Source organism: Limanda limanda, chromosome 7, assembly GCF_963576545.1.
Source record: "Limanda limanda chromosome 7, fLimLim1.1, whole genome shotgun sequence".
In the NCBI taxonomy this organism is placed as follows: Eukaryota; Metazoa; Chordata; class Actinopteri; order Pleuronectiformes; family Pleuronectidae; genus Limanda; species Limanda limanda.
In genome coordinates, this window is record NC_083642.1 from 2,782,757 (window position 1) to 2,806,678 (window position 23,922).

The following is a 23,922-nucleotide window of genomic DNA, read 5'->3' on the forward strand; positions in this document are numbered from 1 at the left end:
TGAAGACAGAACTGTGTGTTTCCTCCTCCTCCAGGCAGCAGCGGCTCCCCCGACATGATCGAGCATTGGATCCAACTCGTCCACGAGAAGAACGCGCTGGTTTCTGAGGAGTCTGACCTCATGGTGGCGTGAGTGACTCACTTGTAAACAGTTGCTGCACAGTGAACTCCTGTCTCGTCAACACAGGGAACACAACACGGCTTTTGTGTTCGTGGTAGAAGTGGCACGGCTGCAAGAGCGTCCATAACATCAGACTTCCGCCTCAGGACACACTGTGTTGTCTGTTCTGTGTTGTGTGTTCAGACTGGAGTCGCTGCTCATCCTTTTGCGATGACTTGCTTCTGTCGCCACGTTGTCGTGACTCGGCCGATCTTTGTGTTTCTCTCCCAGGTCTCGACAGCTGGAGCTGGAGGACAAGCAGAGCATGTTGGAGCTGGAGCTCAGGAAGTTCATGGAGCTGAATGGTGTGTGTGGTTTTTCTGTGCGCTCATGAAAACACGAGTTGTTAACGACTGTTGAAGAGAGCTTTTGATTCTGCTGCAGCTACAGAGCTGAATACTGTCATTGTTCACGTTAACATCACTGAACATAACATCATCTTTGTCCTGGGCGTAATATACAAGAACCATTTCATTACCAACATCAGACATTCCTTTCTTAACGAGCGAGTACTGAGTAACACTGGCTCCTGCAGAGAGTGCTGCATTATGGGATGTTTGAAGCCTAAACGTCGTGAGGATTGTTCATTTCCTCGATTCTATTTATAGTTTGTCAGGTTCACATTTTGCAAGTCCGTCTTCAAACATTATTCAGACGCTCGTGTGTGTTATTCAGATCCTTGTGGGTCATAAAATCCTTAATTGTAAAGTTAATGTGAAGCTTCTGAGTCCAAACCCAGTCAGTTTTTCCAAGTTACTGTCTCTCAAGTACCAAACTCCCTCATTTTGATAAAATCAAGTTCCAAACCTCAGTGGAGGAACTGAAAAAACACCACTTTATTTGATTAACTCACTGGTTTATCCTCATATTAGTCGGCTCCTTAAATTCAATCAAGCTTCATCTAACTGAACAAACTTATAGATAAATATGTTTCGTTGATTGATTCTCTGAGATCTCACGATGTGACGATAGAGGAAAAAACCTCCTGGATCAGAACCAGCATTCAATCGGTTGTTTCCTGACCCGTATCACCTCCTTCCACCTGCTTCACTTCACTCTCTGTGCAGCAGATTGTCAGTAATCCTGATAAATAACAGACAAACAAACAAACACAAACACATGTGGAGCTGATAAAGCTGAGGGGACCAGGGGAGCTACAGATTCAGGAGACACCTTTCTATTGTTTTTACATCATCTATTATTATAGATATGTTGGTCATAGCTGCTTCAAAGTGTGTGTCCTTGTGTTTGTCCGGCAGACAAGACGCAGGAGCAGGAGGTGGAGGAGGAGCGGGTCCTGCAGCAGATGATCGAGGTGGTGGACATGAGGGACTCGCTGGTCTCCTTCCTGGAGGAGAAGAGGCTGAAGGAGATGAGCGAGGAGCAGGAGGCCTTCTCCATCATGGAGGCCAGACGGCACTCCAAGGCAGGATCTCAGGTTCACTGGGCATCATAAGACTCCTCCCCCTCCCCACACACTGACACACACACACACTGACGCACACACACACACACGCACACACACACACACACACACGCACACACACACACACACACACACACACACACTCGTGCAGCATGGACCTGTATGTACAAGGGAAGCAGACGCTCTCTAATCTGCTGACTTGAAACCTTGAGACTCAACTTTTTTTGCGAAGCCAAAGAAGCTGCAGAGTCGTTGCAGAATCCGACCACCGGCGCTTCCACGGCGGCGAGGACTCAAATCATCAGGACTCAAATCATCAGGACTCAAATCATCAGGACTCAAATCATCAGGACTCAAATCATCAGGACTCAAATCATCAGGCTTCACAGGAACACTCCGGCCCCTAGAGGGAGACATAACCCTGGAGATCTGAGGAGTCCACACACATGGCAGAGTCACAGGATCTTTAGTGTCTTCTGCACCGTTGAACAACCACCACCAGGCGGCAGATCACCTGACCCGGCCTCGGACCTGGTTCAGGTGTCTCAGACGTGTGACATCACATCGGGGGGGAAACCTGCGGCGCCTGAGAGCCTGATCTGTAGAACACACACAGTTACTGTGGGTTTAACAGAGATTGATGTTTTGAATAATTATGTTGTACACCCAGATGTAATATAAAGTACATATCATACTTCTATTATTATTTGGTATATTGAATAGAAATACGATTAGAGTTTAAAGATAATAAAAAGAGTTTAAATATTAGAATTATTGCAGTAAAATCCAGTTATTCCTTATTTTAGTTTCTTATTTTTGAAGGTTTCTGAATTGTGTAGCACTTCCTGCTGTTCGCCACGTCCTCCCCTGATCGCAGGTCACACTCAGGGGTCAAAGGTCGAAGGTCCCGGCTTCTCGGGTCAGAGTCGGGGGGTTCCACAGATGGATTTGCACACTCTGCTGTTTTATTTTGTATTTTTCTGTAGGTGGAAGTGAGTTTTACGAACACAGGCGGATTGTCGGTGAACGTTAAGGACACGAAACTGGTTCATCTATTTATAAATTCTCTGGTTTATCATCTGCAGGTGTTTCTCCTCGTGAACGATGGAGACACTCAGCAGTTTGGTTTAGTTCAGAAGAAGCCTTATGGATTTATCGCTCTGCTGCCATTTTGTGCCGCAGCACTTCACATTATATCAAATAAAGATCCTGCACTTTGCTGATTTCTTATTTTTCTTGTCTCTGATCATACGTTGAAGTTCTCCGGTGTTTCCAGGTGTGAACACAGTGGATGTGTTGAATAACGTGTGTCCTGCAGGACGGATGTTCATCTGGTTAAAAGTATATAAAACATGAACACAGGAGAAACTCATCAGAGGTTGAAGAATTATTCAGATCAACAGATTTTTAAATTCACTAGATGTGGATCTTTATTTGGATCTGCACCAGTTCACTCACAGTCCTGTAATATTTCATTAAATCACTGAATTATCCTCAAAACAAAAACACGAGTCATCAGCTCCTTGGCAGAAGTAACAGTAAAACTCATTTTGTACATTTACTTCTGATATTTAAAGAACATTCTGCTCACTTATACCAGATCGGACAATCATGGACAATATTTTTCTAATAAGAGATGTTATTGATGTATGTAAAAAATATGAGTTTGACTGTGGAATTGTTTTGTTAGATCAAGAGAAAGCTTTTGATAGGGTAGATCACCTTTATTTATTTGCCGCATTAAGAGCTTTTGGTTTAGGGGATGGGTTTCTAGCATGGCTTAGCCTATTATACAATGGTGCACAATGCATGATAAAGATGGGGACAGGGCTGAGTCGACCAATCCATGTACAGCGGGAGATAAGACAAGGCTGTCCAATCTCTGGGCAGCTATACAGTCTGGGCATCGAGCCCTTGCTTTGCAGGTTGAGGGGTAAGATCAGTGGTCTCTCGCTGCCTGGTTTCCCAGATCCTGAGTATTCCCTCATAGTCTCGGCTTATGCAGATGATGTAAATGTGTTGGTCTCTAATCAACAAGATGTATCTACTTTACAAGAAGCACTTTCACTGTATGGTAAGGCTTCTTCTGCACGGGTGAACTGGGAAAAGAGTGAAGGCCAATTTATGCTTGTACGTATTTTTTAAAACGGATAGATAAGACCGCCCTATCCGTCGTGGAACGCCCTCTCCGAGCGCCTCGGAGAGCTTTTCGTACACGTCTGATTTTTCTAACTGTCCGTCTTCATGTCGGAGAGCCCACGGACAGCTCTTGGCTGTGATTGGTCCACGAACGACATCATTTCCCTACGACGTAATTTCCGGACCTCAAACTTCCTGTTGTGACGGGTTATACAAGTGGTCATACTGTCAGATCTCTTCTGCCAAACGCTCTTCTATTTGGTCCATATTCATTCTTCTAAATCTTCGGTGGTTTCTGCCGGTAGTGTTGGGCATGAAACCGGAAATGCGTTAATTAATACATTTGGTCTCAATGATTTTGTGAAGTTATTGTGTTGATGAGCTCTGAAGTCAGAGTTGAAAACATGGAGGCTGTTCACATCTGTTGTATTTGCACACCTTCACTTTGCTTTATGATATTTATATAATAACGAAGAGCAAAGAAAACGTGTGAAAGACGGATGAGTAATTAAAATGTGCACGTGGATCATAAGAACATGTTTCATTGTGTGTTGGGTTCAATGAGCCTTGAGAGCTTGTGAGAGACCAACACAAGTTACATGAGACAGGTTTACATCAAAAGCTTTTATTTAGAGCTGATTGTCAAATTATATTGGAAGGTTCATTTAATGTCGACAGTCAACACGACGGAGAGACGTGAACATTTAAAGTCAGACACGTTCTGTCCCTTGTCTCTGCTGCGAACCTCCCATCATCAATTATTTCCCAGCATGCTAAAAGGCTGTGACTGGGATGTGCTGCTGTTACACTGCAGCGCCACCTGTGGGTCAAAAGTAGAAAAGCCACCACCGCTCTGCACCTGATGCAGAAATGAAAACGTCCCATTTTTAAGTCCAGAGTTTTGATCTTTTGTGTCAAAGACAAAACTCTGATTTTAAACTCAAAGTGATTTCAATGTGTTGAACTTTGTGTTGAACTAAATCAATTTGTGACGTGAATCCAGGAACTTTAAGATCATAAACAGACATATACACAGAATGTGGTTCTACACACATGGAGACAGACTGAGGGACAAAGGTAGAAAATAATAAAGACAAACTTAAACACACTGTATGTGACTCTTTATAGAGGGTTTATATATTCTGCTTGTGTTGTGTCATTTCAATAAACACATTCTTCATGTGAATAAACACAATCGGGGCAGGAAGGTTGCTGGTTTGAATCCGGTTCAGATGGGTCTTCCTGTGTGGAGTCTGCATGTTCTCCACGTGTTTTCTCCAGGTGCTCCGGCTTCATCTCACAAACACATGCAGATTAGGGGTTGTGTAGATTGGAGACTACACACAAGCTGCTGCTGCTTCAGCCTCTGGATCCTCAGGACACAGCTCAGCCTCCGTCCACACACACTGTCCTCTTCACACTCAGCTCCACACAGACCCCCACCTGTTGAGAGAAGAAGACATCAGTGTCACAGAGACTCACTTCATCAGCTGTGAGTCAGTGATGCAGCTCATCCAGTAGAAAGAGCAGCAGGGACTTCAGTCGGATGGACCTCAGCAGAGGTTCTGCTCTGTATAAAGAGCTCCTGGTTACCATGGTGATGAGGAGAGGCTTCAGTCCCACTGATCTCAGAGCTGTGACAAAGATCCACCTGATCAGTTCTGATCAGATCTGAATCTGTTGTTTACTAACAAGACGAGTGGAAGACAAGAAGAAACACACTGTCTCACTGTCTCTGAGGACACACACTGTCTCTGAGGGCACTCACTGTCTCACTGTCTCTGAGGACACACACTGTCTCACTGTCTCTGAGGACACACACTGTCTCACTGTCTCTGAGGACACACACTGTCTCTGAGGACACACACTGACTCACTGTCTCTGAGGACACACACTGTCTCTGAGGACACTCACTGTCTCACTGTCTCTGAGGACAAACACTGTCCCTGAGGACACTCACTGACTCACTGTCTCTGAGGACACACACTGTCTCACTGTCTCTGAGGACACACACTGACTCACTGTCTCTGAGGACACACACTGTCTCACTGTCTCTGAGGACACACACTGTCTCACTGTCTCTGAGGACACACACTGTCTCTGAGGACACACACTGTCTCACTGACTCTGAGGACACACACTGTCTCACTGTCTCTGAGGACACACACTGTCTCACTTTCTCTGAGGACACTCACTGTCTCACTGTCTCTGAGGACACACACTGTCTCACTGTCTCTGAGGACACACACTGTCTCACTGAATCTGAGGACACACACTGTCTCACTGTCTCTGAGGACACACACTGTCTCACTGTCTCTGAGGACACACATTGTGTCACTGTCTCTGAGGACACACACTGTCTCACTGTCTCTGAGGACACACACTGTCTCACTGAATCTGAGGACATACACTGTCTCACTGTCTCTGAGGACACTCACTGTCTCACTGTCTCTGAGGACACACACTGTCTCACTGTCTCTGAGGACATACACTGACTCACTGTCTCTGAGGACACACACTGTCTCACTGTCTCTGAGGACACACACTGTCTCTGAGGACACACACTGTCTCTGAGGACACACACTGACTCACTGTCTCTGAGGACACACACTGTCTCACTGTCTCTGAGGACACTCACTGTCTCACTGTCTCTGAGGACACACACTGTCTCTGAGGACACACATTGACTCACTGTCTCTGAGGACACACACTGTCTCTGAGGACACACACTGTCTCTGAGGACACACACTGTCTCTGAGGACACACACTGTCTCACTGTCTCTGAGGACACTCACTGTCTCACTGTCTCTGAGGACACACACTGTCTCTGAGGACACACACTGACTCACTGTCTCTGAGGACACACACTGTCTCACTGTCTCTGAGGACACACACTGTCTCACTGTCTCTGAGGACACACACTGTCTCACTGTCTCTGAGGACACACACTGTCTCTGAGGACACACACTGACTCACTGTCTCTGAGGACACACACTGTCTCACTGTCTCTGAGGACACACACTGTCTCACTGTCTCTGAGGACACACACTGTCTCACTGTCTCTGAGGACACACACTGACTCACTGTTTCTGAGGACACACACTGTCCCACTGTCTCTGAGGACACACACTGTCTCACTGTCTCTGAGGACACACACTGTCTCACTGTCTCTGAGGACACACACTGTCCCACTGTCTCTGAGGACACACACTGACTCACTGTCTCTGAGGACACACACTGTCTCACTGTCTCTGAGGACACACACTGTCTCACTGTCTCTGAGGACACACACTGTCTCACTGTCTCTGAGGACACACACTGTCTCTGAGGACACACACTGTCTCACTGTCTCTGAGGACACACACTGTCTCACTGTCTCTGAGGACACACACATGGACCTGTCTCCAGGAAGCTGACTGAGGTCATCTGGTGTTTTGGGGACAGGATGAGTCTGGAGACATTGAGATGTTCTGGGTGAGTTAGAGATCAACTGAACCAACCAGACGTTGATTTAAACTTCCCTTATCCGTCCCTTTAAGGAGAGTGTGCACCACACAACAGTGTAGAGTCACTGTGGTCAGTGGGCGGAGCTTTTATACGGGTTGATCTCCAACTTAACCTGGAGCAGGTGAGCCGTTCATCAGAAGTTACCATGGTGATTTACCTCGTTAAGAAGTGGACGAGCTTCGTAGGACTGAAAAAACTAAACCTGAAGTTAACCTGATAACCACAAATCCTGCTTGGTAGCACAGACCCTGGATCTGTGATACTGACTGTGTTTAGTAAAATACTGATGAAAGCAGCGCGGACTGACTCCACCCATCTACTGACCTCAGAGTCTCCAGTCGACAGGTTGGACTCTGCTGTAGATCAAGCAGCTCCTTCACTGCTGAGTCCTGCAGGTCGTTGTTCCTCAGATCCAGTTCTCTCAGATGAGAGGGGTTTGACCTCAGAGCTGAAGCCAGAGAAGAACAGCTGATCTCTGACAGATTGCATCTCGACAACCTGGATAAAGAAATATGAATATTAGAATGTGTCCTCCTGTTGTTGTGGATCGTCATCATGTCAACACAGACTCTCAACATGCTGCTGACCTCAGTCCAGTCTGTGACCTGAAGATAAACATCAGATCAGACATGTTGGACCATTGTCTCATTCATCAGCTTCTTCTCTGTGTGTTGGTCACTGAGCAGGTTTGTGTAATTAAACACTGTTTAAAGTAGGGACGGCTCCTGATGTCACTTCCTGTTTGTTTCTATACTTATCAACTGTCCAACCTGTTTCAATAAGAATGTGTCTTATTTTGAAAACCTGAGGAGGACGAGTGCTCGGCCTCAGTCCACATGTTATTTACTGACACTTTCTTAGTGATCAGGAGCAGGTGAGTGCAGGTGAATGGAGTTGATGAGGTGGACGTGACTGACAGGCTGGGTGAGGGACAGATGACTGAGGGACAGTGAGCAGAGCAGAACTGAGACAAGTTAAATAAATAATGACCCAATAAGAAAGAAAGTCTGAAAAGTGAAGAAGGATTTAAGGACCTCAGAGTCTCCAGTCGACAGTTTGGACTCTCCAGTCCAGAACACAGCAGCTTCACTGCTGAATCCTGCAGCTTGTTGTAGCTCAGATCCAGTTCTATCAGATGTGAGGGGTCTGACTTCAGAGCTGAGGCCACGACTTCCCAGTGAGTCTCTGAGAGGAGATAACCACTGAGTCTGTAATTAAAGAAAATATCAAATCTGTGAGAATTAAATCAGAAAACACAACATTCATACAAAACGTGATCATGTGACCCTCACCCTGGTAAATCCCCTCTTTGTTAAAAACTCCTCAAGAGAATCCTTTCAGATTTGGTTCAAGCTTCATTCAGACTAACAGAGGAACTCATGAGATTCAGGTCAGAGGTCAAAGGTCAAGGTCACACAACATGTTCATTCAGACTAACAGAGGAACTCATGAGATTCAGGTGGTCAGAGGTCAAAGGTCAAGGTCACACAACATGTTCATTCAGACTAACAGAGGAACTCATGAGATTCAGGTGGTCAGAGGTCAAAGGTCACAGAACATGTTCATGGTCACAGTGACCTCATATTGTTGTGAAGTCAACATGGAACCTGGACATGCACCCCCCCACACACACACCCACCCCCCCCACCCCACACACACCCACTCACCCCCCCACACACACACCCCTCCCCCCGCACACACCCTCCCCCCACACACACCCCCACCCCCCCACCCACACACACCCCCCCACACACACACAACAGACACACACTCACTCACCCCCCCTCCCCCCCCAACCCACAAACACCCTCCCCCCCACAACCCCCCAACACACCCTCCCCCCCCACCCACACACACAACAGACACACACTCACCCCCCCCACACACACATACACACACACACATACATACACACACACCCCCACCCACACAGACAACAGTCACACACTCACTCACCCCCCCCCACCCCCCCCACACACACACATACACACACACACACACATATGAACAAACCCCCCCCACACACACACACACACACACACACACACACACACACACACATATGAACAAACCCCCCCCAACACAAACACACACACAAACACACACACACACACACACACTTACAGAGCCTTCCTGCAGTTCCTCACAGCTGGGATCAGTCTCAGTCGACCCTCGACTGATGTGTTGAACTTCTCCAGGTCCAACTCATCCAGAACCTCCTCTGACATCTGCAGCATGTAGGCCAGAGCTGAGCAGTGGATCCCAGAGAGTTTCTCCTTCGATCTGTTCCCTGACGTCAGGAACTGTTTCATCTGCTGATGAACTGAGTGGTCGTTCATCTCAGTCAGACAGTGGAAGATGTTGATGCTTCTGTCAGGAGAAATGTTATAACTCTCCATCTCCTTCAGGTTGTTGATGACTCTCTGGATGATCTTTGGATTGCTCCCTCTCCGACCCAGCAGACCTCCTAAGACTCTCTGGTTGGACTCCAGACTGAGGCCGTGAAGGAAGCGAACAAACAGGTCCAGATGACCATTTTTACTCCGGAGGGATTTCTCCATGGTTCTCTTCAGGAGGTCATCCAGGGAGAAGATACTGTCTGTGTCCCCATCTGTTCCCAAGAAGATGTTGAGTTCTCCTGTGTTCCTCTCGGTGTAACAGTGGAACATGTAGACTGCAGCCAGAAACTCCTGAACGCTCAGATGAACAAAGCAGTAGACTGATTTCTGGAAGATCACACACTCTCTTCTGAAGATCTCAGTACAAACTCCTGAGTACACCGAGGCCTCTGTGACATTAAGACCACACCGCTCCAGGTCTTCTTGGTAGAACATGATGTTTCCTTCCTCCAGATGTTTAAGTGCCAGCCTCCCCAGCTTCAGGAGAACGTCCCTGTCAGCCTCCGTCAGCTGCTGTGGAGTCGTCTCATGTCCCTCACCGTACTTGTTGTTCTTCCTCTTTGTCTGAACCAGCAGGAAGTGTGAGTACAGGTCAGTCAGGGTCTTGGGCAGCTCTCCTCTCTGGTCTGTGGTCAACATGTGCTCCAGAACTGTAGCACTGATCCAGCAGAAGACTGGGATTTGACACATGATGTGGAGGCTCCTGGACGTCTTGATGTGTGAGATGATTCTGCTGCACAGCGCTTCATCACCGAATCTCCTCCTGAAGTACTCCTCCTTCTGGGCGTCAGTGAAGCCTCGTACTTCTGTGACCCTGTCAACACATGCAGGAGGGATCTGATTGGCCGCCGCAGGTCTGGAGGTTATCCAGACGAGAGCCGAGGGAAGCAGATTCCCCCGGATGAGGTTGGTCAGCAGCACGTTGACTGATGACCTCTGTGTGACCTCAGACACAAGCTCCCCGTGGTTGAAGTCCAGAGAAGGTCTGCTTTCATCCAGGCCGTCAAAGATGAACAAAGGTTTACAGACAGCGAGCGTCTCTGCCGTGAGCTTCTGTAACGCTGGATGGAAAACACGGAGCAGCGTGAGGAGACTGTGCTGCTGGTCCTTCACCAGGTTCAGCTCCCTGAAGGAAAGCACAGCCAGCAGACCCACATCCTGGTTTTCTAAACCCTCTGCCCAGTCCAGAGTGAACTTCTGCACCGAGAAGGTTTTTCCAACGCCAGCGATGCCGTTGGTCAGGACGACTCTGATGCTGCTCTGCTGGTCAGTGGAGGCTTTAAAGATGTCGTGGCACCTGATGGGAGTGTCGTGGAGGATCTTCTTCTTGGAAGCCGTCTCCAGCTGCCTCACCTCATGTTGAGTATTAACCTCTTCACTCTGTCCCTCTGTGATGTAGAGCTCAGTGTAGATCCTGTTGAGGAGGGTTGTACTTCCTGTTTCATTACTTCCTTCAGTCACATGTTCACATCTTCCCTTCACACTGAGCTTATGTTTTCTTGAAACCTCCTGCAGACCACGATCTTCTGAAAGACAAGAAACAATGTCAGAGACAGAGAATCTGAGAATCTGCTGATTGTTTTCATCAGATACAGAAAAATTACAGAAAATAAAAGCTTTTTAACTTTGTGCTTTTCTAACGATGTTAAATGTTGATGCTGTATGAAGGAACAAAATAAAACCACATGTGCTGTTGTCAGAAGTGAAGACATCAGCAGACACATGTACAGTGCTGCTCTGACCGGCTGTCTGAGCTCCAGCTCCTGTTCTGGATCTTTGTCCACACTGGGGACAGGAGGAGTCTCCTGAAGAACCAGACTGGTCCCAGTATGAGGTGATGCACTGTCTGCAGAACCAGTGTCCACAGCTGGTGGAGACTGGATCCTTCAGGACGTCCTGACACGAAGCACAGCAGGACGACTGCTCCTCCTCAGAGACATGACTCCTCTTCCTCTCCCTGTGAAGACATCTCCTGATAACTCACATGTCACAGTCACAGGTTGTCATCACTTCTGTCAAGGAGGTTTTGTTTTCACCCAGTATGTTTGTGTGTTGGTTGGTTCGTTAGTGGGATTATAAAAAAACAACAGATTACCACTAAACTTGGTGGAAGGTTGTGACTTGTGAACCAGATCGGGGTTCAGAGGACTGATGTTTACCAGTGTGTGGAATTTGGTGCAGATCCAAATCAAAATGAGTCTCTAGTGTATTTCAAAGTGGTTTCATAAGGAGCGTGTTGGTTCTTGGTGGAGGTCTGAGCTCTTTGAGTGATTCTGAGAGATTAGTCACCAACTTCAATGAAGCTGTGTCCTAATGCAGGGGCCACACTAGAGGAAACTAGATCCTCTTCAGAGCAGGTCACAGTAGAAACAGTCTCTTACTCTGTGTGTGAGGGTCCAGGTTCTTTACTGAAGTTAAGAGGAGGTCTCCTGGACATGTCACTCTTCAGAGACAGACAGCTGGACCCTGGAGACTCTGCTCTCAGTCTGTGGTCCTGACCTCTGCAAACACAAACATGTTTTTATTCAGAACACGTCATTCACTGGTTCATTCTCTGAGGATTCAGTTTGGAGCTTCACATGTTTGTAGTGTTAGGGTTTGAAAATGTAGCTAGAGTGGGTCTGAATGAACTCTATGCAATAAAGTTCGGGGCCAGATAATGGCCTGCACACAAATGATTTAATAATAACCTTTTCCTTCCTAGTGTTTAATCTTGAAATTAGAATGTATGTGCGTCACAATGTTGTTTCTTTGTTTTGGTTTAGTTGTTTTGAATGTCTGTACAAACACAATGTACAGCCGATATAGCAGGAACATAATATCTTTTCTCCAACAACAGTTTGGCTCTCGTAGCATCAGCTGTGTCAAGACCTTGGGAGTGGCTCCTTGTCACTTCCTTATTCCAAAGCCAAGAGGATGGACTACGTCTGCGCACGAGGAGGAACCAGGGACTGTTATAAAATCTTACAGACGCCGGCTGTTGGATGCGTTCTGATGGGTTTTGTGTTCTGATGCGACTCGAGACTGTCCGGGGCTACTAGCGTTCCGGTCAGTGAGATGGATGCCCGTTGTTTTGCTGCTCATATCTTTCATTGTTTTCTAAATAAATACTTGATTGAACAAAACCGAGTTCGGCTCATCATCTCATATTTAGGATAAACGACCACGCCGACAGTAGCAGGTCTCTTACTTTGTGTGTGAGGGTCCAGGTTCTTTACTGAAGTTGAAAGGAGGATCCATGGACTGGTCACTCTTCAGAGACAGACAGCTGGACCCTGGAGACTCTGCTCTCAGTCTGTGGTTCTGACCTCTGCAAACACAAACATGTTTTCTTTCAGAACACATCATTCACTGGTTCATTCTGTGAGGATTCAGTTTGGAGCTTCACATGTTTGTAGCAGGTCTCTTACTTTTTGTGTGAGGGTCCAACTTGCTTTGAATTGTCCTCGTCCATGTTGCACCGGGCTGGCTGCGGCTCAGTTGTGGTTCAGGCCGCGCTACTCTTCTAGATATTCAAGGTCTGGTCTATTTCCTTTTTGTTCTGCGCTCAGTTTAAAGCAGAACTCAGTGAAATGATCTTTAGACCAGTTTCAATCTTTATCTGTTGAAAACGTCACAAACACAAATATTTAAACACTTCCTGTAGCCGACCCATTTCCAAATAAAAGCACTCCAGCGTTTCTGTTGACTGAATCAATTCATTTATTTTTAAATGTTTTTATTGTGAAATAGATGCAGGGCTTCATAGTTTGTAGTACTGGTATTTATTTGAGTACACAGGACTTCTTATATACAAGGAAATACAGTGATCACATCAGAAACCTCAGGAAGAACAAGAGTCTCTCTCTCTCTCTCTCTCTCTCTCTCTCTCTCTCTCTCTTTCTCTCTCTCTCTATCTCTCTCTATCTCTCTCTCTCTCTCAGACTTTACGTTGTCTCTCTCTTCTCAGGTGACCTCAGGAAGCCTCAATTATTTTGGGATATTTCAATCAATCACCTGATTTATTCAGCCATTAGTACATTATTAGAGTACATTATTAAATGAATCATATGAATATATGTTTTAGGGTACCAGTCAATAAGGGTATGGAGGTGTACTAGTGTACAAGTACAATAATAAAGTTCCTTTTCATGTCATATCGGTTTATGGCCTTTTTAAATCCACCAATAAACCTGCAGAGCCATAAACAAACGTTGAATAACAAAGTATTTTTGCAACTTGAGCATTTCCTAATCTACACTCAAACCAATCAACTAGATTAAAGTTAATTAATACAAGCTTGTAAAAGTTCATGTGTCCTTCAACCCCCGGCCACTAAGAGAAGGAAACTCAACATCTAGTATCATGTTCACGTCATAAAGGCTGGAAATGAATTACAGAACTTTATAGACAGTAACACTGAGAGCAAGTCAGTCAGCAGCTTGAAGCAGCACTCTGTATCTCCACTCAGTTCTATGGCTTTGTGCCCAAATGAAGGTCAAACACAAGCTCTTCAACTTTATATTCACTTTAAAACTCACACAAAACCAGTGGGAAGTTATATGTGTGTGTGTGTGTTTGTGTGTGTGTGTGTGTGTGTGTGTGTGTGTGTGTGTGTGTGTGTGTGTGTGTGTGTGTGTGTGTGTGTGTGTGTACCTGGCTCTGCAGGTCGATGCTCCTCACGCCTCAGCCAGTGAGTCCCGAGCTTTACTGGGATCCACAGTGAAGACCCTCCACTGGTTGGTGACCACTGCTGTAACGTATGATGGTGAAAACACGTTGTGTTATTAAACACTTGATGAACAGATGAAGATAAAAAGTGAAACTGTGAGTTCACTCTGTTCATTAGTCCTTTGAAGGCTCTTTGATCCAGACCAGCTGTTCACATCTGTCTCTGGGATCCGATCACATGACGTCTGTCACCAGGTGTGAACTGACAAACTTAGAGTCATGTGACCAGCAGACGGATGTTAACCGCAGGTGTGAGAGTGAGACAGGAAAACTTTCAGAAAGTTGTGTTCACACTCACCTGCTCACTGTCCTTCCTTCTGCTCGTCCAGGTGAAAATGGAGTCTGACCCCCCCTGTTCTCAGGCTCCTCCTCCTCCCTGTGGAACCAGTTCTCTCTTGAAACCAGTTCAAAGTCCAGTTCATACCCATGAAGATGAATTGGTTCATAGTTCATGTTTTATTGTGATGTTATGATGTCGATAATAAACGTAGGATCATATATTTAGTTACTAATGGACGGTGTGGGATCATGAATCCAGATCTTTCACACTGAGTCCTGACTGGGAGCGTCTCCTGGGACTGAGCCGTACAATGTGATTCATCATGATGTTTAAATGAGCCTCAGAAACTCTGGAGTCAAACACGTCCAGTCACAGTGTTGGTTTATAGATCTAGAGAAATACAGCTGCATTGTGATGCATCATTTGACCATTGTGGGGGGGGGGCAGTTGTTAATGTTATCCCACTGTATCAGAGCAGTGTGTTATTATCACGTTGTCTATAATGCTGGAACCCTTTTTAAATGCGCGTGCAGATAATATCTAACAACAGGATTTGTTCTGCAGCAGTAATGACTTCTTGTCTCCTCCATCAAGCAGGTGTCATTTGATTCACCAGATGGAGTCAGTGTGAAGAGACCTTCAGGACCTGTACACGTGTAGGTGTGTGTTTGAGATGGATATTATTGGGTTTGCATGATGGTTTATGTGAGAGTCATGTTTGAACAATGTCTGCTCCACCTGCTGCCCCAGAACTACTCCACCAGACGCTTCCCCTCCTACGTCACTGCCCGGATCCTGCTTCGTCAGCCCCTGGTCTCCGGACTGCGAGCCAGCTCCTCAGGAGACACGTGAGAAGGTTCCTGCTGTGTGACGTCAGCACGAGCAACAACCAGCGGGAAGACGTCACCGAGCCAACAGTGAGGATTAAACTGAAGTGACAGCTTCACAGAGACAAACCACAAACGTCTCATATCAACATGGAGCAGAGGAACCACGTGTGATCAGACATTCTGTTCTAAACTCTTGTGATTATGTTTTCACTTTTTAATATCTAATAAACATGAGACTAATACAAATGAAGTCTACAAATTCAGAAAAGATCCGGACTTATTCCTCCTACACAAGTTGTCTCGTGCTCATTGTATTTGTGATTGTGTATTTTTCAGCATAGATCATTTCTATGAGGTGTCCAGAACAACATACTTAAAGTCCTAAGAAGTCCTACTTGAGGAAATATATTTAATTCTCATCAATGTGTGCCAATGAGTCCAGGGAACTCGGACACGCTGGCGGAACTCGGCAGATCGACAATCTGCAGAGAAGCAAACAGAAACTGGAGAAGGAGAAGACGGAGTTCAGACTGGAGGACGATGACCTGGCCTCCAACGTGGAGCAGCTGTCCAGAGCCATGGTAGAAACCAGTCGGCCTTAAAGGAGCAACCCGCTCTGGAGGTCGTAGAGAGAGTGAACATGCTCTACACACAGGTGAGATTCATTGGGAACCGGCTGATTGTCGATAAACTCTCTGATTATCTCACAGATTGATCGATCGGTGACTGATTCCATGTCGGCTTCCTGTTCCTTGTAGAACTCAGGTCTGATGAACCACAAGAAGAAGATGGAGGCCGATCTGTCTGTGCTGACAGGAGAGGTGGAGGAGGCCATACAGGAGAGACGCAGCTCTGATGAGAAAGCAAAGAAGGCCATCACTGATGTCAGTCCTGACTCGTAACCTCTGACCTTTTACTTCTGACCAAACTAAAACTAACACAATCCTGTTTCTTCCCGTGTTTTCTTGTCGTCTCTTTTCTTCCTGATGGAAAGTTATTAAGTCGCACAGATCAACTGTGATGCTGCTGTAGAGAATTCTGGGAATGTATGTATATATGTATTTCTGCAGTATATAGATATACTGTATATGTATATGTTCCTCCAGGCAGCTCTGATGGGGGAGGAGCTGAAGAAGGAGTGAGTGGAACCGTCAGTAACATCACTTATGAATTATTCACCTTGTAGTGGAATATTATTACGTTGTGTTGTTGCTACTTTCTTAACTCCATCGAGGAAATTTTGTTTTTCTGTTTGTTCACAAAAAAAATAAATCGACAGAGTGTGTTTGTGTTTCAATACAGACGCAGTTCAGTCCATTTACAGAAGTTGAAGGAAAGTTGTGCGTCAGGTTATTTGATCTTTTAAGAGTTTCTCAACTGATTCTGTGTGAATCCCAATAATCATATCCCAATTTAATAGACCGTGATGAACAATTTTATCCATTTTGTTTTCTGTCATTGATCGAATTCTACAAATCTTCAAGCAGTTTCTTGCGTTGGTGTTAAACACCTGTGTGATGTACAGTGACTCTGATGCGACAACACAACAGCAAATAGGTGAACAAAAGAAAAACAACAAAACACAAAACACGTGGACAATGCATCTGTCCAATCAGCGGCGAATTTTATAGAAAAACAGCGTTTATTTCTGTCAGTGCCACAAACTCATGTGACCAAACAAATTTCAAAAGTAGAATTTGAATTGAGTGACCGTAGCTGGTAAAGAAGAGGGTGTCATACAGGACAAGCCTCATAATATCTCTGACTAATAACATGTTAATAGTTAATCCTATGTGTATAGAACTGCATTTGTTTTTTGTAATTTGTAATTTTGGACCATTGACCGATAGATCCAGTAAAAGCCGTATCCCTGTAATCACTGTGATTGCTCTCCTGATTGGAGAAGAGACTTCATCACATTCTGGTTCTCAAAAGAAAATTACACCACAAATGGGAAATGACCATGACAACCCGTTGAACCTGTAACCATGACAACACGATGAGAAAGTCTGACTGCTGATGTTCTTCACTGGGTCGGGGGGGGGGGGAGTTTATCGGCCTTGAGGACGAGTCTGCAGCTGCGGATCTGAAATATCTCTGGATATTTTTTGCACGGCTCAAGCAGGTTTGGTTTGTGTTCAGTAAACACAGGAACAGAGGAGGCCGACTGTGACACGGTGACCTGTGTGTGTGTCTGTGTGTGTCTGTGTGTCTGTGTGTGTGTGTGTGTGTCTGTGTGTGCGCGCATGTGGCAGGTGACATGATTACCTGATGCAGATTAATACATAAGCCTGTTACCTGTCCCCTCTGAAGACCACAGTGTTCACTGCTGCAGGTTTATACAGGACAAGCTGCAGTGGAAACATCAGTTTGTGTGACCTCTAACCTGAAGGTCGGTGGTTCGATCCCCGGGTTCTTCAACTCTGTCTTCCTGGTGCCCTTGGACAAGATGCTGAACCCTCAATCGTTTGCTGTCAGAAACAAGTGTATGAATGATATGTAATAAAAATACAGATCATTTAAATTTGTCCTTCATAGATCATTAATATGTTATTTTATCTGTTCAGTAGAAAGTTTGGGTTTCCAGGTTGAGAATAAATAACAAATATACCTACATGGAATTATACAAATGTACAAATATAAAAGCACAGAAATTTGAGGGTGTAATGTTGTACATATACTGACTTTATGTTGCTTCATTATTAAATAAGTTACGCCTGCATTTGAATGTTAGTTTGCAGGATCACTCAAAAACAACTCAACTGATTTCCCTTTAGTTTCCTGGAGGACCCAAGCAGGGGCGGATCCAGGGCCTGGGCCTTGATTTATTAATTTAAACAAATTAATAAATCAAGAAATATGACAATTTGTGAATGATTCTCTTCCAAGCTTCTTTTGAAGATATATCCAATGATTTGTGGCTTTGCTCAAATGCATAGAGCTAACAGTAAACTTACTGAATCATCATGGATCCGCCTCTGGACCTGGAGGAAAACACCAGCTTCTCTTTATTGATTCACTTGCTTTAATATTGTGATTTCCAGAGTGTGTGCAATTTGGTGTAGAGCCAAAATAAAAAAAAGTCAATGCTCTTCTCTCTGTGCTGAGGAGCGTGCTCAGTCTGCTGGGCGCGTACACGTGCACGCACCGGCTCGTGGAGGTTCAGGTTCCTGTGGAGGAGTCGCTCCTCATGCTCCACTTCACTTTCTCCTCATAAACCTGCAGCTTGTGAGCAGAGAGGAGCGATGCAGCAGCAGCAGCAGCAGCAGCCTGAGCTGGATCCTCTCCACCTGTGAGAGTTGCATCTTTATGAGGATTTGTGTGTTTTTTTCTTTTATTCCTGCCGAGCACCAGAGCTGCTTCATTTGTATTCTGAGGAGAATGTTGTTCAGCCAGAAGACATCAACGACTGTAGTTTATAGAAGCTGTGTCACATTTTAAAGCCTCCTGCATCATTTCAGTCACATGTATGGAAGCACTTCGGCTTCTGTTAAACACACTGACTTCCGCCTCAGGACACACTGTGTTGTCTGTTCTGTGTTGTGTGTTCAGACTGGAGTCGCTGCTCATCCTTTTGCGATGACTTGCTTCTGTCGCCACGTTGTCGTGACTCGGCCGATGTTTGTGTTTCTGTCCCAGGTCTCGACAGCTGGAGCTGGAGGACAAGCAGAGCATGTTGGAGCTGGAGCTCAGGAAGTTCATGGAGCTGAATGGTGTGTGTGGTTTTTCTGTGCGCTCATGAAAACACGTGTTGTTAACGACTGTTGAAGAGAGCTTTTGATTCTGCTGCAGCTACAGAGCTGAATACTGTCATTGTTCACGTTAACATCACTGAACATAACATCATCTTTGTCCAGGGCGTAATATACAAGAACCATTTCATTACCAACATCAGACATTCCTTTCTTAACAAGCAAGTACTGAGTAACACTGGCTCCTGCAGAGAGTGCTGCATTATGGGATGTGTTGTGCAATAGGAGTAGACTTGACGTTGGCTAATTAATAATAATCATGAAATATGATTATTAAAATAATAAAAATTATCTATCAAAAATAATTAAATTATTAATTGAAGATGATCAGTAATCAAATAACAATAAAACCACTAATGAGAAAATAGGAATTATCAATTAGAAAGTACAAGCTATCAATTAACAATGATAAGGTTATCAACCAAGAATAATGAAAATAATTAGTCCAACACAATAAAATTATCAATTTAAGAATAATACTATCTATATTAATAATTGAGAAAGCGGGGCACCACCCTGGTTTCCCAGGGGCCAACGATGTCAAGCTATAATTATCAGTCTCATAATGATAAATGTCAAATTAATAATGTCAATATTTTAATATTAACGATTACTTAATAAACAGTGAAGGCTTCTAAGTTCGAGCACAGGCGATCATAATCCAGCTGCAATCACATACATATGCACAAATAATCACAGACTACAGATACTTTAATTACAAAAGTATTTATTAAAAAGGGGAAATAAAGTTATAATGTTATTCAATGATTTATCATTTTAACAAGCTCCGATATTTCAAAGGTAAACACAGCAGCAGCACTTATCACAATTCAGAAAATACATGGACAACCTGCGGTCTACCTATGTATGTCTGTCTCTATGTGTGTGTGTGTCTGTGTCAAAGTGTCTCTGTGTGTGTGTGTGTCTATGTGTGTGTGTGTGAAATAAAGTTAGTGTTATTTAATGATTCATCATCTTAACAAACTCCCATATTTCAAAGATAACAACAGCAGCTTATCACAATTTAGAACACGCATGTAACCTCTGGTCCATCTATGTGTCTCTGTGTGTGTGTGTCTGTCTGTGTCTATCAATGTGTGTGTGTGTGTGTGTGTGTGTGTGTGTGTGTGTGTGTGTGTGTGTGTGTGTGTGTGCGAGAGAGAGAGAAAAAGAAGGGGCGTGGCGATGACGCGTAGTGACATCACATCTAAGATGGAGGCCGATCATGATTCGTGGAATCAAGGCCTAAAAACTCTCAAAATGGCGGATTGACTACAAAACAAGATGGCGGAGCCGTTATGAATTTAGAGCCAGGATGGGAGGAGAGAGAGAGAGCGGAGGCGTGGCACCAATAGACTCAAAATGGTGGGTTTAACTTAACGTTATCCAAAATGGAGAATATGTTAATGACACCATGTGGCCGGAGCGCACACTGGTGGTCGTCACATGAATTACACAAAGGAAATTTTAGACAAAGAGAATTCTTATCTCTGCTTGGCTTTGGGGCCGAATGGTTTCCAGATGTGTTCAGCCTCTCTAAGCATAGATTTAACTATGTGACATGACCTGTATTATAAATACAGGTCAGAAGTGTGTATAGGTCGGTTTAGAAGGAGAGAGAGAGAGAGAGAGAGAGAGAGAGAGAGAGAGAGAGAGAGAGAGAAAACATGAGAAAACATGTAAGGAGAGTTCAAAGAAGCTCTTAAAAGTACGCCTGAGATGAGTTAACAGTGATTCACCCCTCAGCCCTCAAGCGAGCGTTGTGGGCCGAGGTTCTGATCGGTGAAATCACTGCAGACTCACACAGACGTTAACAGTGCGGGCGGAGGCGCTTCTCGCAGCCCTATTTACTTGCAACACAAAACATTGCGATCAAGCCGGAAACCGGAAGTAGCGGCTCGGAGTAGTGGCCGGCTTAAACAATGGAACACGGAAGTTCCATCAACAAAATACACTCAAGTATTAAATCAACACGCTACATATTAAAACTAACATCTGCCCAGACAACATAAGCCTCTTACTGTGACCGTGATTTCGTGGGTTGCATGCGACTTGGCGCGAATCCCCGGAGGTTCAGTGAATCGCTTGAAGTTTCTCAGACGGGCTCTCGTGAGCACCGCAGCTGGGCCGGAGCCGATCCGTTGTGCTCCGTGGCGAGATGAGGTTTCGTCTTCTTCTGCAGCAGCGGAGATCGTGCTGCCTCACAGGGACGTTCGGCTGCTTGTAGCCGTTGTAGATCGTGTGGAGAAAGAATAAAAGTAAAGTCCGTGTGGATAAGGAAACAGTCTGAGATCGTCCAGCGAGCAATTTCCTGTTTTGGTCTTTCCAAGTTAAAACAGGAAAAGTCCTTTTCAAAATAAAAACGTCAACTAAGGTAAAAGAAGAAATGAATGAAATGAATTGAAATGAATAAAACAAACGTCTTATCGCCTCCATTAGTTACTGAGTCGTGTGGTTAGACCTCTTGAGGTCAGAAAACAACTTGAGCAGCGTGGAAAAGAAGAGGACAAAGAGAGTCTCTTAAAAATACCGAGTTAACTAGTAGAACCCCGGAGGGGTTCTGTTGTCGCTTGGGCATCTGAGTGAAGAGAGAGTTAAAAGAAAAGCAGTTCCCTCCATAAGTTGCTGGAACCTCTGGACAGACCCGAAAGGGCCTGATGGGAACGTCAGCATCGGAGGAAAAAAAAAAGAAGAAAAAGATTTCTGTGATTCCAGGGGTTTTGTGTCCCTGGGAGGAGGCCAGCCTCCTTGGAGGAGGGGTCAGGGGTCATTGTGGCCTGCGGCCAATGGAAAGGTCAGAAATCAAATCTCAGGGAGCGGCTTGCAGTGGGGTCCTTCCCAGGACCCAGGAAGTGATCTGCTGCCACATGGAGATAAGGGCCCATGCTGGATTTTTAAATGAAAGGGGTTTCCCGAGCCTTGCCTAAGGTTTTACAACTCTTTGTTCTAAGTCAGGACTCTACCCCAACAGATGTTTGTAGCCTAAACGTCGTGAGGATTGTTCATTTCCTCGATTCTATTTATAGTTTGTCAGGTTCACATTTTGCAAGTCCGTCTTCAAACATTATTCAGACGCTCGTGTGTGTAATTCAGATCCTTGTGGGTCATAAAATCCTTAATTGTAAAGTTAATGTGAAGCTTCTGAGTCCAAACCCAGTCAGTTTTTCCAAGTTACTGTCTCTCAAGTACCAAACTCCCTCATTGTGATTAAATCAAGTTCCAAACCTCATTGGAGGAACTGAAAAAAACACCACTTGATTTGATTAACTCACTGGTTTATCCTCATATTAGCGGCTCCTTAAATTCAATCAAGCTGCTTCTAACTGAACAAACTCATAGATAAATATGTCCGTTGATTGATTCTCTGAGATCTCACAACGTAACGATAAGAGGAAAAAACCTCCTGGATCAGCACCAGCATTTAATCGGTTGTTTCCTGACCCGTATCACCTCCTTCCACCTGGTTCACTTTCACTCTCTGTGCAGCAGATTGTCAGTAATCCTGATAAATAACAAACAAACAAACACAAACACATGTGGAGCTGATAAAGCTGAGGGGACCAGGGGAGCTACAGATTCAGGAGACACCTTTCCTATTGTTTTTACATCATCGATTATTATAGATGTGTTGGTCATAGCTGCTTCAAAGTGTGTGTCCTTGTGTTTGTCCGGCAGACAAGACGCAGGAGCAGGAGGTGGAGGAGGAGCGGGTCCTGCAGCAGATGATCGAGGTGGTGGACATGAGGGACTCGCTGGTCTCCTTCCTGGAGGAGAAGAGGCTGAAGGAGATGAGCGAGGAGCAGGAGGCCTTCTCCATCATGGAGGCCAGACGGCACTCCAAGGCAGGATCTCAGGTTCACTGGGCATCATAAGGCTCCTCCCCCCACCCATACACTGACACACACACACACACACACACACAAACACACCCGTGCACATGCAGCATGGACCTGTATGTACAAGGGAAGCAGAAGCTCTCTAATCTGCTGACTTGAAACCTTGAGACTCAAACTTTTTTTGCGAAGCCAAAGAAGCTGCAGCGTCGATGCAGATCCGACCACGAGCGCTTCCACGGCGGCGAGGACTCGATTCATCAGGACTCAAATCATCAGGACTCAAATCATCAGGACTCAAATCATCAGGACTCAAATCATCAGGACTCAAATCATCAGGCTTCACAGGAACACTCCGGCCCCTAGAGGGAGACATAACCCTGGAGATCTGAGGAGTCCACACACATGGCAGAGTCACAGGATCTTTATTGTCTTCTGCACCGTTGAACAACCACCACCAGGGGGCAGATCACCTGACCCGGCCTCGGACCTGGTTCAGGTGTCTCAGACGTGTGACATCACATCGGGGGGGAAACCTGTGGCGCCTGAGAGCCTGATCTGTAGAACACACGGTTACTGTGGGTTTAACAGAGATTGATGTTTTGAATAAGTACTGTTGTACACCCAGATGTAATATAAAGTACATATCATACTTCTATTATTATTTGGTATATTGAATAGAAATACGAGATTAGAGTTTAAAGATAATAATAAGAGTTTAAATATTAGGATTATGGCAGTAAAATCCAGTTATTCCTTATTTTAGTTTCTTATTTTTGAAGGTGTCTGAATTGTGTAGCACTTCCTGCTGTTTGCCACGTCCTCCCCTGATCGCAGGTCACACTCAGGGGTCAAAGGTCGAAGGTCCCGGCTTCTCGGGTCAGAGT

General features: G+C 45.2%; 3 protein-coding genes and 1 long non-coding RNA gene across 4 annotated transcripts; 2 read left to right on the forward strand and 2 right to left on the reverse strand.

Annotated features, from left to right (window-relative positions):
• Positions 1-1,666, forward strand: LOC133005129 (F-actin-monooxygenase mical1-like). The gene is made up of 3 exons (XM_061074713.1): positions 1-128; positions 391-464; positions 1,419-1,666. The coding sequence occupies exons 1-3, from the start codon at positions 55-57 to the stop codon at positions 1,613-1,615; spliced, it is 345 nt and encodes a 114-aa protein (XP_060930696.1). The 5' UTR covers positions 1-54; the 3' UTR covers positions 1,616-1,666.
• A 2,667-nt stretch (positions 1,667-4,333) lies between these two features.
• On the reverse strand, positions 4,334-7,835 carry LOC133005137 (uncharacterized). Its single transcript, XR_009678358.1, has 2 exons — positions 7,556-7,835; positions 4,334-5,167 (listed from the first exon to the last, which is right to left on the reverse strand). It is a non-coding gene; the product is annotated as an uncharacterized LOC133005137 (long non-coding RNA).
• A 605-nt stretch (positions 7,836-8,440) lies between these two features.
• Positions 8,441-12,723, reverse strand: LOC133004599 (NLR family CARD domain-containing protein 3-like). Its single transcript, XM_061074073.1, has 3 exons — positions 12,603-12,723; positions 9,356-11,138; positions 8,441-8,595 (listed from the first exon to the last, which is right to left on the reverse strand). Exons 1-3 carry the CDS (start codon positions 12,721-12,723, stop codon positions 8,580-8,582), a joined length of 1,920 nt encoding a protein of 639 aa, XP_060930056.1. The 3' UTR covers positions 8,441-8,579.
• Positions 12,724-19,002: 6,279 nt separating this feature from the next.
• Positions 19,003-23,074, forward strand: LOC133004600 (F-actin-monooxygenase mical1-like). The gene is made up of 2 exons (XM_061074074.1): positions 19,003-19,163; positions 22,878-23,074. The coding sequence occupies exons 1-2, from the start codon at positions 19,124-19,126 to the stop codon at positions 23,072-23,074; spliced, it is 237 nt and encodes a 78-aa protein (XP_060930057.1). The 5' UTR covers positions 19,003-19,123.
• The last annotated feature ends 848 nt before the right edge of the window (positions 23,075-23,922 follow it).